General features: G+C 41.4%; 1 protein-coding gene across 1 annotated transcript in view; it reads left to right on the top strand.

Moving 5' to 3' along the window:
• TTLL5 (tubulin tyrosine ligase like 5) overlaps positions 1–19,263 on the top strand; it is a 305,298-nt gene that overhangs the window by 128,202 nt on the left and 157,833 nt on the right. The window contains exons 20-26 of the mRNA XM_042781014.1: positions 147–453; positions 5,535–5,655; positions 9,698–9,844; positions 10,847–10,950; positions 13,505–13,632; positions 16,440–16,523; positions 17,135–17,527. Coding sequence (XP_042636948.1) covers positions 147–453; positions 5,535–5,655; positions 9,698–9,844; positions 10,847–10,950; positions 13,505–13,632; positions 16,440–16,523; positions 17,135–17,527 — 1,284 coding nt within the window. The remainder of the gene's footprint in view (positions 1–146; positions 454–5,534; positions 5,656–9,697; positions 9,845–10,846; positions 10,951–13,504; positions 13,633–16,439; positions 16,524–17,134; positions 17,528–19,263) is intronic.

Here is a 19,263-nt window from a genome sequence, read left to right as displayed (position 1 = left end):
TTTGGAGAGTGATGTACATGATACTACCTTTGTGCCTTGTGTGCGGTCTGGTTTGGAAATGCTTTTTTATGAAAAAAGATAAAGGTATTGGGAGAGAGGAAAATTTAATCCTTTTTTCAGCAACATTAGTGATTCTTCGCATTTAGTGACTACCCAGCCAGCTGAAATGAATGTTAAAACTGAGACAGAGAGTGAAGAGGAGGAAGACGCTGCAATAGACAATGAAGATGAAGAGCAGGAATCTTCCCTGGAGGAGTCTGCAGGGCCCCTTGGAGAAAATCAAGCCAAGTACCCATCCTCACTGACCGTTCTGGTGGAAAATTCACCCAGAGAAACTGCTTTGAAAGTTCCTGACTGGAATAATAAAGGGGAACAGAGCTGCAAAGCTGGGTCTCAGGAGCCAGAGCCTCCATTTAACCTGATGCAGATTCTACAAGATAATGGAAATCTTAGGTATGTGCCTTTTATAATTATTATCACAATACTGATAGTAGTTGGCCAGGTACATGCTAATGGCTTAATAGCCATTTTTTTAAATATAATATTCACAGCAGTCCTATGAAGTAATGGCTGTGATTGGATATTGCTGTAATTAAGGAAACTGAGCCTTAGGGTAGTCAAATAACTCGTCCAAGGCAGAGCTGTGATACAAACCCAGTTCTCACTGGCCCACCAAATATTTGTTGGGTATTAGTGTCATTTGTCCCTAGGTCCCAGTTAAGTGCTTAGCTGCTACTGGCAGGTTGGGTCCACCCACAGGCACCTTGGAAGAAAGGTCTGACAATCTACTTCTGAAAAAATTAGCTATGGAAAACAATTCTCTGTCGCACATGGGGTCACCATGAGTCAGCATCGACCTGATAGCAGCTGGTTTGGTTTTGGTTTTTATTAGTGTTGATCACTCATATCATAAGGAGACTGAGACATAGAGCTCGTGTGGAAGACACTTAAAGAGCTAGAGCTGTGACCCCAGCATAGCAAAGTGCTCTTCCAACCAAACCCATTGCTGTCAAGTTGAATCCAACTTAAGCGACACTGTAGGATAAGGTAGAACTGCCTGTTAGGGTTTCCTTGGCTGTAAATCTTTATGGAAGCAGACTGTTGCATCTTTCTCCTGCAAAGTGACTGGTGGGTTCGAACTGCTGACCTTTCAGTTAGTAGCCAAGGGTTTAACCACTGCTCTACCACAGCTGCTTAAAGTGCTTGTAGAACGGAGAAAAAGTAGTAATTGGTCTTACTCTTAGGACAGTTAGAAAGGCATGTTGAACCAAGCCTTGACTGATGAGTAAGATTTCAGGAGATTTGGGAAGGGACAGGTAGGCATGGGGAGTGCTAAGTAGAGGAAGTAAAGGCATAGAAGTGTGAGAATACAGTCATTCATTCAGTCTCTCAACCAATACTTATTGAGTGCCTGCTCTGTGCCAAGACTTGTGCTAGGCTGTGTAATGTTGCAGCAAGGGACAAGAAAGGCTCATGGAGCTGAAAGTCCAGTGTGGAAGACAGATAGGAAATAGGCAAGGGGACTTCAGGCAGCAAGAAGTGCTCAGAATGCAATTTGAAAAATAAATAACTCTGAAGTGTTAGAGAGTCATCGAGTAGAGGTTACTTTTGACTGTGGTGATTGGAGACCATGAAAGGTAACCTTTAGGGTGAGTCCTGAATGGCGTAAGTAATGTGACTATCGGGGCAGAATTGTGCTCAGCAAAACAGCAAGTACTAAGGCCTTGAAATTGGAGTGAGCTTGGCATATTTGAGAAATACAGGTTAGAGTGATAGAAATTTCATGGAGAAAAAAGCATAGTAAGAAATGAGGCTGAACTTGGATGTTGTTAAAGTATAAGACCATAAGAGGAGCTTGGGCTTTATTGTTCAGATGGGCTCATTTTTAAGCAGATAAGTGATATGGCTAGAACTTGCTTTAGAAAGTGAGTTCTGGTTGCAGTGTGGAATAGTGATTACTCAACAGAGAAACTAAAGGCAGGGAGGCGAGCAGAGGATTGTTAGAGTAGTCCAGAGCCAACAAGAGGAAGGCCTTGACCAGAGCTCTGGCTGTGGGAGTGGAGAAAATGGATGGACCTCGTGCCATTTGCAAAGTAAATCGACAGGCCTTGGTCTCTGATTGAGGAGCTCTGGTGGTGTGCCTAAGGCACTTGACTGCTAACTAGAAGGCTGACGGTTCAAAGCCACCAGCCATTCCTCAGAAGGTAGGTTGGACAATCTACTTCTGTAGTGATGCCCCCTCGGAAGCCCAAGGAGGGGTTGCCATGAGTTGGAACCAACTCAGTGAGTTCAGGTTTTTTTTTTTTTTCCTAATAGATGTAAGAATTCCAAAGAGACTGACTTTTCCAAATTTGGCAACTTAATGGTGCCTTTAGTCAGCATAAGGAACATAAGTGTTGGTTTCAAAATAGAAAAAATGTGTTTCACTTGGGACACTGTGAGGTGGAGGTTCTCTGGGATAAAGATGCCCAGTAGACAGGTGACAATATAGTGTTGTAGGTCAGGGTTAAATTGGTTGTACAGTTGATGGTTAAAGCCTTCTGAATGTATGAGTTTGTCCAACTCAGTTTAGTTCAACAAGTGTAGACAAGGAGAAAAGGAAGAGAATTAAACCCTTGGAAACACCAATGTTTAGTGGGTCCTCAAAGAGACCAAGAAATAATAGGTAGATAGGTAGGCATAAGAGTGGGAGGGAGCAGTATGGCAGAGCTACACGATGAGAGCTTCAGGTCTGCAGAGTGCCTGGGATACCTCAGGTGAGGATGCGGAGTGAAAGCAGACGCCTGGGTGTGTGACCTGAGGTAGACTGGGAAGACAGTTGTGAGCTGAGGAAATAAGAAAGCGAGTGTCAACTAACTCTTTCAGAGGATTTGGCAATGAAAGAAAGGTGAGAAATCATCAGGGAGAGAGCAAACTAAGGGAAGGGAATTTCCTTTAAGATACGAATTCTGGAGCTTAGTTATAGGGTAAGGATTTTATGACAAGGAATACCGATACAGAAATGGATATATTGATGGAGAGGGATCCCAAAGGAAGGTGGAAAAAGGCCAGTGGAGGGGTATTTGAAGAAGTCAGGAAAGAAAAGACTATATGGGATGAAGACAGTAGTTAAAGTTGAAGAGAACAGATGTTTAGGGGTTTATGCTTGAGGCCTTGATTTTCTCAGTTAAGCTAGAAGCTGGTTCTTGTCCTGAGAGGGTGCAGGGTGACATTGAGGTTTAAGGGCCTTGGGGAGTAGACTTAAGGTTTGAAACAGTGTTGCAGAGGCGAGAACAGCTACATTAGCAGAGAGCACACCAAACTCAATCAAGAGACCTGGGCTCTGGCCATTTTAGTGTGGCCCCCTGGCTGTGTGATCATGGGGAAGTCACAGGACTTCTCTAGGCCTCAGTTTCCTTTTATGTCAAGCTACAGTATGAGATGAGATGAGATGAGTTTTCTGAACTGTGCTTCTGCAGGGGAAAAATTGAAAACAAAATATTTGAAAACCACTGCACTATATTCTAAGACTCTTTCCAGGAATAACATTCCACTTAGCTATTGAAGAATTGTTTCTTCATATATTTTATGGATCTCATTTACAGAGAGTAAACTGTTATCAGTGCAGTAAACTGTTTATTTATATAAATAAATCATTGGTGTTCAGACAGTTCCCAGCGGCTGCCTATGGTCCTGCGGCACATCCCGGTACTGCTGAGGGGTCAGGGGAAGGTCTATGGCAAGGACTTTGGGCTCTAGGCCCCCAGTCATATGTTTTATAATACCATGCTGAGGATCCACATAAGCTTTTATTTTTTTTAAAAAAAATAGGTTCCTTCAGTGTAAATCGTGGTTTTCATTCTGTCATCTCGTTTTTGTTGCAGATGAGTAGCTGATCAGTGTGCCCCATGCCTTAGGGAGACCCTCAAGAGTTAACATGCCAGGGATCTTCTTTATCAGCTTCATAGCAGTGGGAAACCCAGCACTTGTTCATTTGATTTGCAACATTGACATTGAAATCTCAATTTATAAGCACAGTCCCCTCATCCGAAAGACCTTTGTGTTTCAGTATTAGGGACTTGTTGCTGTTGTTATGTGCCGTCGAGTTGTATTAGGACTAATCAGTGAAATTGGGTCTTCTGCCACGTTTGGAGGTGTCTGAAACATGCCACTTCTACATCATTACGTTGCAAGTGAATTTGTTGACCAAAATTGAAGATCTTTTTCATTTATTCTGACTTGAAATAATTTGTTAACAGAGGTGAAGTTCATTAGAATGGTGGAAGGGAAAGATGTATATGGTCCCAGGTGATCAAGAACATAATTCTTGTCCTGTTGAGAAACATTTGAAAATATAAATGGATTGTTTCAAAGTCATGCTGTGCTCCAGTGAACCGTCCTCTGAGTAACAAAGATCTCTCCTTCTGTCATGTATAGTTCATGTTCCAAAGGTCACGTGTAGTAAACTCTCAAAAACAAATCTCCTGCCCAACCTGACGCCCCTTCCCTCTGATCCCTCCAGCATGGACGCTAGGCCTACTGAGGGTGTCCAGTTCACTCTGGACAAATCCTTCATCCTAACCTTGGGAACAGTGAGTAGAAAGCATTCAGTGATTGCATGTGTGAGGATTATAAACAAAGTTTGTGTTGGGCCCTAATCTTCGCTGATGTAATTTTGGCTACAGTGTCAGGAGGCCGATCAGCTGAAGTAACCAAAATCTAGCCTGAAAGAAAACAGATCTGCTACAGTTAACAGCTGAAGTGAAAAATCATCAGTGTCTCTCTGGTACTTCTGTCTTCAAACTACAACTTCATCACATTTCCTTGTTTCCACCTTAGACTGCCAAGCAGAAGGCCACTGGGTTCTTCAGTGTGTCACTGAGGTGCTTTTTCTCTATACTTAAGGGTTTCTCTCACTGAACATCTGGGCCTGTCCTGGTCTCGCAGTTCATCTGTGCCAAACTCTGTTGGACCTCACTCATCTGTTCTGGGCTCCAGCCACTCCCAAATTTTAGTTGAGAAAAGCATGACCTTAACATTTGGTCTCAAAAGTTACTTTGTAGGATTTATCTATTTCCTGCCTTGGAGACTTCTGCGCACCAAAAATACTAGTTGCCATAGCAAAATCCATACTTTTGCACTAACTGATAAGTATGTTCTTAAGGGCCTCCAAGGCAGAAAACCTTTCCACATTAATGCAGAGTTCTTGTGAAGATTCAGTACTTCTATCTGTTCCCCCAAGGAAGTGGTTTAGAAGTTCAAAGAATAAGGTCTAACAGTAGGAAACCTGATTATCTAGGGTTGGTTTTTTTTTTTTTTTTTTTCCAATGAGAAAATATATAGGAAGCTCTATCTCCGCTTCTTTTAATTGGGGGAGGGGGATCAAATTCATGTGCAATCTAGAAGGAATCCACTCAGTGACTGTTTGATGGACTTCATATTTCTTAGCTGTCCTAATAAAAAGATCCTCAAAGGACAGTTTGAGACAGGCAAGTACACATGCGGTAGGCTGGCCATTCTGTCTTGTAACAATATGTTGTTTTGGATTTCCATAGCAAAGTGCAGGCCCGAATAGCATTCTCTGCCTATCTCCAGCATGTTCAAATGCGCCTGATGAAAGACAGTGGAGGTCAAACGTTCAGTGCCAGTTGGGCTGCCAAAGAGGATGAACAGATGGTGAGGCTCTTCTTGTTGGATACTTTCTACTTTCCCTTTCTCTCTCTCTCTCTCTCCCCCCCTCCCCCATCTCATTCTCTCTCTCTTTTAGAGTTAAGAGTAGTAGAGCAATATATTCTGGTGAAAGAATTATTACAGATTTCTCTTACTTTAATGTGAAGTGAAGTGAATCATTGATCTGGAGCCATGTTTGTCATCTGTAGTGAGGGCATCCATTTATTTCATTCTGATCATGGAAACTGATTGTTCATTTGATGTGAGTCCCTAAGCAAAGCCCTCAGAAAAAAATAACAGTTTACACAGTCCTCTGTCAAGCATCCTCACATTTTATTAACTCTCTGAAGTAGACATTAGCATCCTCATTTGACAGGAGAAAACAAAGGCTCAGAGAACAGGGTTAACTTGCCTGTTGTTTCACAGCTTTGTCTGTGGGCAAACTGGAATTGGATCCAGATGTTATCATTGAAATCACTTACTCTTCCATTGTTTTCATGCACCATGGGCATAGATTTTGAGTCCCAAGGGGTCGAGTTAGCTCCAGAAAGTCAGCGTCTTATATATCATAGGCTCTCCTAGAATGCTGCATCCTTCAACTTAGCTTTTTTTTACTTGACTGCTAACCAGAAGGCTGGCGGTTCAAACCCACCAGCCACTCCTCGGAAGGAAGGTTGGGCAATCCTACTTCCGTAGTGATACTGCCTCGGAAACCCAAGGAGGGTTCGCTATGAGTCAGGGCCGACTCGACAACAAATAACAACAACAACAACTCAAGTATAACTTTATAAAATTCTTAGATCCCTGGAATCAAACTCGTCTATCTTTATTGTACTGCTGGAATAATAATTTTTACTGTATCTCTAAACATTCCTGGGATGTACTATTCTCATGAGATTTTTCTTTTGGATAAGAGTGACGGGAGCTTCAAGCTCTTGGACAGGTCAAAGTTTATGGCAGGAGCCACGGCCCTGGAAGCAGCAGGGATTGGTCACCAGAAAGAGAGGGACCTTTACAGCTGAGAAAGCTGCTTTCTTCATTCAATTCAGCAGTGACTCTATTGTAATTTTTAGTTCTCCACATACAAAAGGCAGGTTTTTATGCCAGGATTATTAGAAAAAGCAACTTGTGAATTTAAAGTAGCCAATGCAGCCCAGAGATAAAACCTTGTATGTTGTGAATAATCCTTCAACCATCAGTGGAAAATGTTAGCTCTGCTGTTTCCAAGTGGAAAATTGAAACTGCCTTTTCAAGAGTCAGTTTGTCTGCCCCACTGTGAAAAAAAAAAAAAAATGTTTTAATATAACAGCTTAAACCACCCTATAGTAAAGACGGCTGAGTAGAACTGTGAAATCCAACCCTTTGGAGTAAATTGGCACTAAAGGACAGTGAGCCAAAATCAAATTCAAGAAGAAGAAAATAGCTCAGAAGAGAGGAGCTATTGCAAATGCTGACTTGGAATTCCCACAGGATTTCTGTGGAGGCTTTCTTCAAGGATATTTAGGATGATCACTGCAAAACTTAATAATAGTTACATGAATTCCTTTTTGAAGATCTATCTAGAGAGCAAACCCTAGCACCTTCCATGATGATTGTTGGCATTCTTCTTACTTATGAAGAAGGTGGATGTGACATTGCCCTCTCCAGTGCAGGTTAAGGTTGTTGTCTTAGGTTCCATTGAGATGGTTCTGACTCACAGCAACCGTATGTGCAACCGAACAAAATGCTGTACGGTTGTGTGCCAACCTCCCAGTCGTCGCCATGCTGGAGCCCGTCATTGTAACCACTGTGTCAGTCCATCTCATTGAAGATCTGCCTTTTTTCACTGATCCTCTGCTTTACCAAGCTTGATCTCCTTTTCCAGAGACTGGTTCCTTCTGACAACATGACCAAAGTACAAGAAGTGACATCTGGCCCATTCTTGCTTCTAAAGAATATTCCGGCTACACTTCCTCCAAGACAGATTTGTTCGTTCTTCTGACAGTCCATGGTACATTGGATTACACCTCAACCTAAAGAAAACAAAAATCCTCACAACTGAACCAATAAGCAGCATCACAATCGGTGGAGAAAAGGTTGAAGTTGTCAGGGATTTCATATTACTTGGATGCATAATCAACATCCATGAAAGCAGAAGTCAAGAATCACACATCATATTGCACTGGGCAATCCTGCTGCAAAAGGTCTCTTTATTAAAGTGCCAAAAAGCAGAGATGTCTCTTTGAAGACTAAGGTGCACCTCACCCAAGCCATGGTACTTTCAGTCGCCTCTTATGCATGTGAAAGCTGGATAATGAGTAACAATGAAGAAGAGTTGATGTTTTTGAGTTGTGGTGTTGGTGAAGAATACTGAAAGCACCATGGACTGTCAGAAGAACTAACAAATCTGTCCTGGAAGAAGTGCAGCCAGAATGCTCCTTGGAAATGAGAAGGCCAGACTTCATCTCAACTATTTTGGTCATGTTGTCAGAAGGGACCTTTCCCTGGAGAAGTGGAAGGTCAGCGAAAAAGGGGAAGGCCCTTATTGAGATGGATTGACACAGTGTCTGCATTGATGGCTCATGTGTAGCAAGGATTGTGAGGCTGCCACAGAACCGGGCAGTGTTTCATTTTGTTGCAGATAGGGTTGCCATGAGTCAGAGCTGACTGTACAGCACCTGACAACAACAACAGCAACGAGCATTCTATGGTACATTTCATATTCTTCGCCAGCACCACACTTCATATGTGGCAGTTCTTCTGCTCTCTTCCTTATTTGTTGTCCAGCTTTCACATGCATATGGGGGTATTGAAAATACCATGGCTTGGGCCAGGCACATCTTAGTCTTCAGGGGGAATTCTCTGCTCTTTCAAGAGGTCTTTTGCAGCAGATTTGCCCAATGCAGTACGTATTTTGATTTGTTGACTGCTGCTTTTATGGATGTTGATTGTGAGTCCAAGTAAAATGAAATCCTCAACAACTTTAATCTTTAGAGATTCTTTATCACAAACACACAGAAGGCACATCAACAGAATTTACCAAAAGCTGTCACTGTTAGACAATTTTAATGTTTAAGACACATATCTTTAAGACCCTTGGCCTTGCAAAACCTTTCCTTGAAGCATTTGTGATGTTACGAATGATCCAATTGGTGTCTGCTCAGATCTCACATGTTTTGGTCCCTCGGCAAATAGATGTATTCTTAGTGCCTCTTAATGATCTTCTACTTTGCCCTCCTTGCCAACCCCCAACTCTCAAAGCACCCTATCCTTGAGAAAGAAGAAGAAAACTATCACCTTTCAAGCTACTATGCCAGTTTTATTGTTCCCTTTATCAAATTAGTCATTTCTGCACTTCACCTATATCCTTCTTTTCCCATGCATTTCTTACTTCTACCTCCTTTATTCTACAGAAATTGTTTTCTCAAAATTGTCTTCTAATGGACACATCAAGGGTCCTCTCCAGCCTCTTGGGAGCGTTTGACATGGGAGCTCTTTCTTCCCTTGGTTTCCATCACACAATTTTCTCCTGGATTTCTTTCTAACTTTTCTGATGTTGCTTCCCTGCTTTCTCCTGATTATTTCTCCTCTTTCCTACCCCTAAGTATGAATAGTTCTGTATTCTTAGTCTACCTTCTCACCTTGGATTTTATGTACTCCCATGGTTTTAGTTTCTACTACCTCTCCTTGAATGCAACCTTCCTTAAATAGCTTTCTTTGTTCACACTATCAGAAATGATACCTACTCTTTGACTTGTTATAATAGATTTAGATATGTATTATGGTACTTTTTATAGCTACTATTTTATCACATAGTTATTTGCATACTTTTTTGATTGCTCATTTATTGAGGAAAAGAGAGGAAATTAGGTTTTGTTTTGTTTTTCTATATTTTCTTATATATAATATGTTTTCTTTATGGCAATACATGGCTTATTTGTTGAAATCTATACCTCTTCTACATAATACAGATCTTCTCATAGCTCTATTGCCCTAATGACTACATAGTTTATCTTCTATTGCTTAGTACGATCTCTGCTTTTTTCCCTCCTGGCTCTTTAATTTATAGGAGTTGGTGGTTCGTTTCCTTAAGCGAGCGTCAAGCAACCTCCAGCATTCACTGGGTGTGTCGCTCCCCAGTCAACGACTGGCACTTCTGGAACGCAGGAGAGCCCTGGCCAAGCACCTGGCTGACTTTATTTTTATGTATAACAAGGTAAGTGGTTTATTGGTTAGCCTTGTGTTTTGGATTGCTACACACTGTCAGAAGCAGACAACAAGCCTCTGTCCAAGTGAGTGGAGAGGTCCTGCTCCAACAGCATCATCCCCTGGGTGTTCCTGTCATGGGAAGCATAACAGTTCACTGAAGTTAACTGGTCTGAAAAGCTGCTTGGTACTTTGGAAGGCCCTGTGGCCATAGTTAACGCTTACTAAAAGGCACGTTCCTTTTGAGTTCTTCCACGTTTGAGATGAATCCTAGGCTGTATAAATAATTTACCTTGTTGTGCCTGTAGACAATGGGGAGTTGACTGAGCAAATTTCAGTTGTGGATTTTATAATGACATACTCTCCTTTGTGGTGAGAGTTACACTTTCTTCTCTGAATCTTTGTATATACTGGTTGCATTTTACCATCAAACCAAAAACCAAACTCACTGCCATTGAGTCAGTTCTGACTCAGTGATCCCCATTGGTTTTCTGAGGTGATAAATTGTTATGGAAGTAGATTGCCCAGTCCATATCTACAGTCTACAGATTCACAGATCTGTTGAGAATATTGTTATGCTTTGTGTAAGTGAATAATTTACTCAGTTCGGATGTTAGTAATAGAGTATCTTTCAAGACCTGTCTTTCCCTTAATTGCAACAAAATACAGTATCACTATTGTTAAACTGCCAGAGCTGCAAATAGGATGACAGACAATAATAAGCTACTATAGATAGAGAGTTCTCCTTTCAATGGGCTATTGAAAGCAGTAGAAAGTGAAAACATGATAGAGATTTACATTCATTCTGCAACTTTTAGTTGGAAATCTCAAATGTTTCATGAAATAATGATAGAAAATAACATCACATTTACAGATTGCAGACTATGGTGAAGAATTAACTGTCTTTAAAGGTAAATTCACTCAAAGGTAATGAAACTAGACAATAAAGTGTACATTTATCAGGAGTCAGTTTTATCTTGTTGCTTTTCTGTGGGGTTTGGGGAATGGGTAGGAAACAGAACAAATGGCTGAAAGGAAATTGAAGAAGAAACTTGAGGAAGAAGAAGAAGATGGGGTGAACGCAGAAAACTTTGAAGAGTTCATCAGACAAGCAAGGTAGAGGACTTTCTTGTGAATCAAGCCGTTGCCTTCCGTCTCTCAGACTGCCCTCATTGAACTCCCAGGATTCCCTTGTTTCCAACACATAAATACATGAGTCAAATAACTCTCAGAAGGGGAAAGGATTTTATAGGGTTGGACCTCTCCAAATTTTAGCCAGTTATGTTGCTGTTGTCATGGTTTCAGTTATCAAAACACTGCTGCTAGGTATCTGGGCTGTATTTCCAAACAGGCTTCAAAATAGACACCACTTGAAGCACTGAGAGAGCTTTTTGGGAAGTTGAGGTTAGAGGCTTCAAGTGTTTTACTGGTCCTGAGTTTATCCCTCACCTGTTGATGTAGTGGTGATGACCAAAATTTGCCACCATTGAATAGGTTGAGGAGTTGGCCATTTCTCAGCACTGTGAGAGTTACGCCTAATTTACATAGCATAGAGCAAGTCTTTCATGCTCATAGTCTTTGGGGATTGAAATCTCAGCGTTCAGCTTTCTGTCCTGACAGACGTCAGCCAAGTCATTTGTGCATTGACAGTGTTTCCAAAAGAAAAGGTAATAAAGGTATTTAGTTTTAAATTTTGTACAATTCATACTGGAAGGTCTTTTTCTAAACCAGAGAGTTTGCAAAACCACTGAAATGGGGGGGGGGACATCTGTTTAAACCCTCTTAATTGGGCTTCAGTCATCAAAGTCACAGTGGGAGAAAAGCCTCGGAAAATAAACTCTGGTTGATCTGTGAAGTGAATTCAGGCGGTGTGCTTCATTGGTGACCAGCGCAGTGGGACCTTTGTTCAGTACTGTGGGTGGATCTAACTGCAGCCTCGGTATCACACGCTTAAACACATAGCAGATACATCATTTTATAAGAGTCCCTAACTGTGTAATATTACTTTGTTGACATGTTTTGGTCTTGATTAATATGATTGATAAAGCGAGTACAGAAACAAAGCAAGAAACCATTTTCCACATCAACATTTTACGTTTAGAAAAGGAAAAAGACTGGATTATGTTTAGAAAATGGCTCTACCTTTAAAGCTAAAAAAAACAAATAGTGTCTGGTTCCTCTCATGGATTTTCAAACTCTCTTAAAATACAGCAAATGAAAATGAAAACCTTTTTGAAAGTGCTGTGCATTCTCCTGTCCAAGTCTAGTTGGATACTAAGATGATCTCTGTGTGTTTTCAGCTAAAGATACTGATTTGGAGATAAAATAAGTTGGAACATATTTACCACTGATTGCGGATTAAATGTTGATTATTGGGAAATACGTGATAGCATCAGTTCTTCTTTTATGAAGTTTGGAGCAGACACGTGAGGACCTTGGTCAGGCTTGGTAAATTCAACCACATGCAGGAGTCAGGAAGCTAACAGCTTAGGAAGTAGGGAGAGGCTAAGACAATAGATAAAGCAGCTTATATCCTGACCAACCTTAACCTTTACCTTTTAATATCCTGTGGGGGGCCAAATAAAACACATGGACAGGCAGAGGTAACTGCCACCTTGAAACCTCAGCTTAGATCTTTGAGAGTTACCTGAGGTCCTCCCATTGTGGCTCTTAACTACTTTGGAGACCTTCGGGTTTGTTCTGGGACTCAGAGACAGTTTCCCAGGGTTTCACTAGAGCGCCTTCTGAAGACAGGAGCCAGGTTTAGGGTTCTTTCTGTAATGCAGGAATGCTTCACTTACTTGAAGGCCAGCTATCTACACCATAGACAAGTTCTAGGAAAAAAATGAAAAAGATCATTGAGAAGCCACAGTAGATATCACAAAATCCACGCATACAGTGTTTACAGGAAAGATCCCATAGGCCTTTGTCTCTTTTCTTATACTTTATATTTTGTGGATTTTCATAAAGAGCAGATATTTCAATAATTTGAAATGATCTTAGAGATCATCTAGTGTGGTCTCCTTCATTGCACAGGTAGTTAGGGAACTACTCCGAGGTTACACTGGTGGGTCTCCTTATTTCTGACATAGGTAGTTAAAATGCATGTGTCTTCTTTAGTGAATATATTTCAGTGCTAGAATAGGATTGGGCAAACTGCAGAGAGCCAAGCGATACATAGTTCAGGTTTCGCAGGCTGCGTATGATCTTTGTCACATATTCTTTCAGAATATAAAAACTTTTCTTGGCTGGGGGAGCATACAAGAACAGGCTGTGGGGTCAGGTGTGGCTGCCTAGTGACCCAAAACATGGCTGCTTTCTGCAGTGTGGCTCCTGAGCTCTTGGAATGTGGCGAGTGTGACTGAGGAGCAGAGATTTTAATTTTGTTTAGTTTTCATTTCATTTGTCACATTTGACTCATGGCTGTCTTATTGGAGAGTCGGGATCTAGAAAATTAACTGTGGGATGGATCAAGCATTATCATGTTTAAACCTTTCGGACCTTCTTTCATTTTTGTTCTGTTTTAACCACACATTAAAGGGGAGTTTTCAGCCTGTGCCTTTCATTTTCCCCTTCTCCGGCTTGCTCCGTTTCCATAATAAAATCTTAGTGGAAAGATATTTTCCAGAACAGCTTCCTGTTCTGACCATACTTTTTCTCCTCATTTCAGTGAGGCTGAACTGGAAGAAGTGTTGACTTTTTATACCCAAAAAAACAAGTCTGCAAGTGTGTTCCTGGGGACTCACTCCAAAAGCTCTAAGGACAGCAGCAGTTGTTCTGATAACGGGGCAAAAGGTGGTAAGTGTGCTAGTTGATTAATGAGAAATGAGAAGAACAAATGAAAAAAGGAGATCCACAGAGAGGAGCCCAGAATTATGTACTGCCTAAGCACTACTAGACTTGACAGTAGTGAGACTGGGAGGGCATTTGCAGGGGCACGGATTACATTTTCGCTCTAAAAGCAGAGGAGGCACAGGCTGATTCCCCCCACCCCATGTTGATTAACAGCAGAGAGCTTTGCAAGAGAAGCTAACAGTAATAGTTCATGTTGAGTGAGCACTTTCTTGCTATCTGCTGGACAGGATCTTTTTGCTTCTAAAAACCGTGTGGAGTAGGCACTAGTGTGAGACTTTGTGGATGAGGATACAGAAACAGAGAGAGACTGAGTAGCTTCCCCGCGGTCACCCTTCACTCGGACCTTCGCACAGGAATTGGCACCCTGGTCTGACTGACCTGGAGCCTGCGCTTGTCACGCTGCTCTTCAGCTCTCCCAGTGATTGTCCCTCCTCTTGTCAAGTTTATTGCCTCCTCTCACTCAGCACCACTGGCACTTTGGGTGGGACAGCTCTTTGTTGTGTGGATACCGAATATCCATGGTCCCAGGCCCTAAATGGCATTAGCTTTCTTTAGCATCGTGATAGCTCGGAATGCTTCCACACGTTTTCAGAAATTTCTCGCTGCTGGGGAACTCCATGATGGGGGATTTTGGATTTGAATATGGTCCAAACTATCTAGCTCGTGTCGTCATGGTCAAAAAATAGCAGTTACATTCTGTTATAAACAAAGCTCTGTGCTCTGTAAGAATCATTTAAAGCCGAGATGGAACCCTGAGACATATGTAATCATCAACTAATTTTGTCAGAGTGCTAACGCCAGATTTGAAGATGGAAATGTCTTCCCTGCTCTGAAGGCTCTCATAATCTAATGTGGAAATAGCCAGGAAAATCAATCATTGAAAGTTTGGAGTGAGTTATATTAAGGTTTTAAAAACTGATAATGTCCACAGAGTAGTCTACAAAAGCTTATGTAGCTCCCTGTATAATTGTATCATTGTATTATCAGGAGTCCTTCTGAATTCAGTCCTCTTCTTTGCACTTTCCTCACTTTCCTAAGTTCCGAAGCTAGTTCATTCATCTGTTTATTTATTCCTTCCTTCCTTCTACACACTTTTATTGATCACCTGTTATGTATCAGGCATTGTGATAGTTGATAGGGATACAGTGACCAGAACTGTCAGTCTTTGACTTCATAAAATTTATTGTCTGGTAGGTGAAGCTGGGTGAGCTAACATAGGAAGGATGTTGGTGAAGCTCTGAAAAGTTCCTGTGAGTGTTGGGGAAGGGAAACTGAGGAATACTTATGCTGAGGTTAGGGCAGAGAAAAGGGGTCTCACCTGGGGAAGTGGCAGCCTGGATAGGCATGCAAATAGGAACTTCTGCCCTGGAAGTAATGAGGAAACCCTAATAGTATAGAGTGGCCACAGCTATTCATAAAGATGGGTCTCTTGAGGTTCTGGGATTCATGAGTTAAAGACTCCCTTTACATAAGAAGGAGCTCTGGTGGCATAGTGGGTAGGACATGTGGCTGCTAACCAAAAGGTCAGCTTGCAAACCTACCAGCTATTCCCTGGGAGGAAGATGAGGCACTCTGTGTCCTTAAAAGACTCACAGCCTTGGAAACCCAATAGGGGTCGCTATGAGTCAGAATCGACTCGATGGTTGTGGGTTTGGTTTTGGTTTCTACATAAGAAGATGTGTACCTCTTTATACCTATCGAGAATAGCTAGTGAGACAGTAGAAAAGTCTTGCTCAGGGAAGAAACACAGTGGCATTTGTTAATTAGACTTATTTCAAACATGTGCAAACAAGCATGGCAGTGTTAGAATTTCTGGTGATAGCGGAGAGAAGAGAATTCATTTGTCCTTATTGCTTCATTCTGATCGCTGTGAAATGGCTTTTTGCAAGGTTCTGTGTGACCAATCTTTGAGAGAGGAACTCTGGTAGCGTAGTGCCTAACTAAGGCTGGCGGTTCAAACCCACCAGCCACTCCTCAGAAGGAAGGTTGGGCAATCTACTTCCGTAGTGATAGCGCCTCGGAAACCCAAGAAGGGGTTTTTTGTTTTTTAACCCTTGGGAGAGATTTGGGAATATTTCCCTAATACATGATTAACTCTGGCTATTCTCTTTCAAAATTCTGCAGTAAAAGAAAAAAACCTGTGATTGAAATAGAAGTAGTGGGATAGCTACTTGTGATTTTGTTAGTGAATATACTGATTAGCTGACCTCAGGTAAACCCAGTCAACCAGCCTCTAATATAACTGAGGAATTTACTGCAAGATACAGAGCTGTTGTCACATCCATGTGTCATGCTAGCAAATACCGGGGCTGCTCATTGTCTCTCTCGGGAGCTGCCCCCATGCTCCATAGATACTCACTGTTTGGCTTCAGTGCATACCACCAATCACCAAAGTCTCTTAGTTCCCCTTGTCTGAATCCCTGGCACAAACGTCTGACTCCCCTGATGTACTTTCTTTTCCAGGCATGTCCTAGCTTGTTGGCAGTCCATAGATGGCTGCCTTGGGTTTAAAGACCTTTCCCTGATTCCTTTAGCTGAAACCAGGCTGGGGATGATTGAGAATCATTTGGTTGGTTGCCCATTCAACAAGGCTGTGGATATGGCCATTCTTTTAAACGTGCAGTTAGGATGTGCAGTAGTTGCCAGCATTGGTTAGCAGTTGTATGATATTTTGGAAACTTCATTGTATATAGAGCAATACCCTGCCATTGCTTAGTGGAAGAGCCTGAGCATTGTGTCTCTTATTTCAGATCACCCTGAGACAGTGGAAGAAGTAGAAACAAATGAACCCCAACAGCAAAACGCAACAGACATTGATTCTGATGAATTATCTCGTGAGTGATTTCAAACTTACATAGATTTGCTGGTCTCTGATAAATCCCTAAAAGTCATGGTTTTTTGTTTGTTTGTTTTGTTTTTTAAAATAAAACAAGTTTAGGTAAAAAGCACAAGTCGTCTGAGAGAATATTACACCAAAAACATTCATTTACTTTGATTTCTTTTGTTAAAATTTCCTCTCATCTTTTGATACCCTATTTTCCTTCCAAAGAAGTTTTCATTTTCTTAATGTTTAGAAATCCAAAGCACTTTCTTTTTTCCTAGAAAAGTGAAAAGAAGACAGAGAGGAGTTGGCAGTTATTGCCAGAAACTATGTCCTGATGTCCTCGCATTTGTAAAGCATGCCTGTTCCATTTTGTAGAGGTCCCACCTCCAGCGGTTAGAAAGGACCAAAAATAAACTCCTCCCGTCTCATTTGCCAGGTCATCTGTGGCAGGCAAAATTCGTTACGTTCAGGGTGAATACTCATGAATAAGTCTGTATTTTTCATGATTTTTGTTTCATGCTAAGATTATTTTGAGGTTTAAGAAACATTTGCTACATGTTTTGTAGGGCCTCTAGATCAGTTTTTCCTAAAATGATCTGTTGCTTTGTTTTGTTTTAATAGGCTTTGCCACTTCAGCAGAAAAAGAGACTGAATTCGAGTACACCACTTCTCCCTCTCCTTCTTTTCCTGGTCCTGCTGCTACTGTTCTGCAGAAAATTCCCAGCGCCCGTTTGTCATCTACTACGACCTCTGACCTCCCGCCAGGGCCTTGCCACGATTCTTTATCTCAAATTCCTCCATCTATCGCCAGCATGCCTCACCAGTCATCAGTTTTACTGAACCCAGTAAACCATGCTGCGCCCGCCATCCATCCTGGGACACACAATATACCGAGCCCCGCTGGCCTGCCTCGCTGTCGATCAGGCAGTTACACCATTGGCCCCTTTTCCTCTTTCCAAAGTGCCGCATACATCTACAGCCAGAAATTGTCTCGTCCCTCTTCAGCAAAGGCAGGTGAGTGAGAAAATTAAAGGGAAATCAAAATGTCACCTTCTCCCCAGCCGCACTCAAAACAGATGCCATCACTTCCCTTTGCCTTTTCTTTTGAAAGGTAAAGGGACACTCACTGGCTTGTTCTGATGTGACTAAGGAACAATCCTGCATTTGGTTCCGTAGCATTTATTCAGTGATACACAATGAAGCAGGACTTGGGTTAGGTGCGGGGAAGAGAGGTGAATTAAGAAAGCTACTGTCCAGTAGAAGTTTCCAGACTAGTCAAGAGTTTCCCCATCACAGATAATCGTTGACTTCTAAGTGTGCTATGTGTTATATGTCGTTGACTTAGAAGTGTTCTTTCTGATCCAGATATTTATTACTGGCATCAGACAAATTAGTAGTTTCTATTTTTCAATGTATTTAAAGTTTGACCTATATAAATAACCACAGAATTCTAAAAAAAAAAAAATAGGGTATCTCATTTCAAATGAAGTAGATCCATACTGTTAACCAAACTTCCCCCCTTTTTGATACAGCTTTATTGAGATCCAATTCATATACTGTAAACTTCACCCTTCTAAAGTATACAAGTCAGGAATTCTTTCTTTATATTCACAGAGTTGTACAACCAGCACCATTATCTAACTTCAGAACATTTTCATCACCAGAAACAAACCCCATCCCCCCTAGCAGTCACTCTTCATTTTCCCCTCCCACCAGCACCTGACAGCTACTAATCTGCTTTCTCTGTTCTGACATTTCATATAGGTGAGATCGCACAATAGCTGCGCTTCTGTCAGTGGCTTCTTTCACTTAGCATAATGTCTTAGGGTCTATCCTTGTGGTAGCATTCATCATCACTTCTTTCCTTTTTATTGTTAAGTAATATTCCATTGTATACGTATACCACATTCTGTTTATCCATTCATTAGTGGACATTTGGTTTGTTTCTACTTTAATTTTTATTTTAAGACCTTCTTTTACATTCAATGTAACACGTACATTTAGTTTCATTCCCATTCGCCATGTCCAACCCTAACCCAGTCTCCTCTCCTCCCTACCCTGCAACCCTCCCCCTGTGCCCCTCATAATCATGCACTCCTGTTTGTCCTGAGTTTCCTCAGTTTGAATGTTGGTCCTTTGGTGTCCCATGGTCTGTTGCTCTGAGGGATGTATTACCATTGAGTGTGGGTGCGGCATCCTGGGTTGAGTGGTCTTGCGTGTATATCTTTTTAACTTTTGGACTGAGAGCCCACCCCTGGGGGTGAGTTTTATTCCAGGCACCGAATGTATTTCAGGGCCATAGTATTGGGAGTCTCATCAGATTTCATCTGACCAGTAATTGTGGTCATTATTTACTTTTAGGTAATAGTTATCTACTTTTAGATAATGATGAATGATGCTGCTGTGAACATTCATTTACAAATTTTTTTGTTGATATATGCTTTTATTTCTCTTTGATATACACCTACAAGTGAGATTGCTGGGTCATATGCTAACTTTATGATTCTTCCTTTTGAGCAACTTCCAAATGGTTTTCCTAAATGGCCATACCATTTTACATTCCAACCAGCAGGGTTTGAGACTCTCAGTTTCTCCACATACTTGCCAGCAGTTGTTACTGTCTTTTTTTTTTTTTTAATTTAGCCATCCTAGTGGGAACATCTTTTCATCTGTTTACTAGCCACTTATATATTTTCTTTGGAGAAATACCTGTTTAAATCCCTTTGCCTGTTTTTAAATTGGGTTATTGT

Source organism: Orycteropus afer, unplaced genomic scaffold (assembly GCF_000298275.1).
Source record: "Orycteropus afer afer isolate SDZICR_OR568_19922 unplaced genomic scaffold, OryAfe1.0 scaffold00079, whole genome shotgun sequence".
Classification (NCBI taxonomy): Eukaryota; Metazoa; Chordata; class Mammalia; order Tubulidentata; family Orycteropodidae; genus Orycteropus; species Orycteropus afer.
This window is presented reverse-complemented; position numbering and strand designations above follow the sequence as displayed.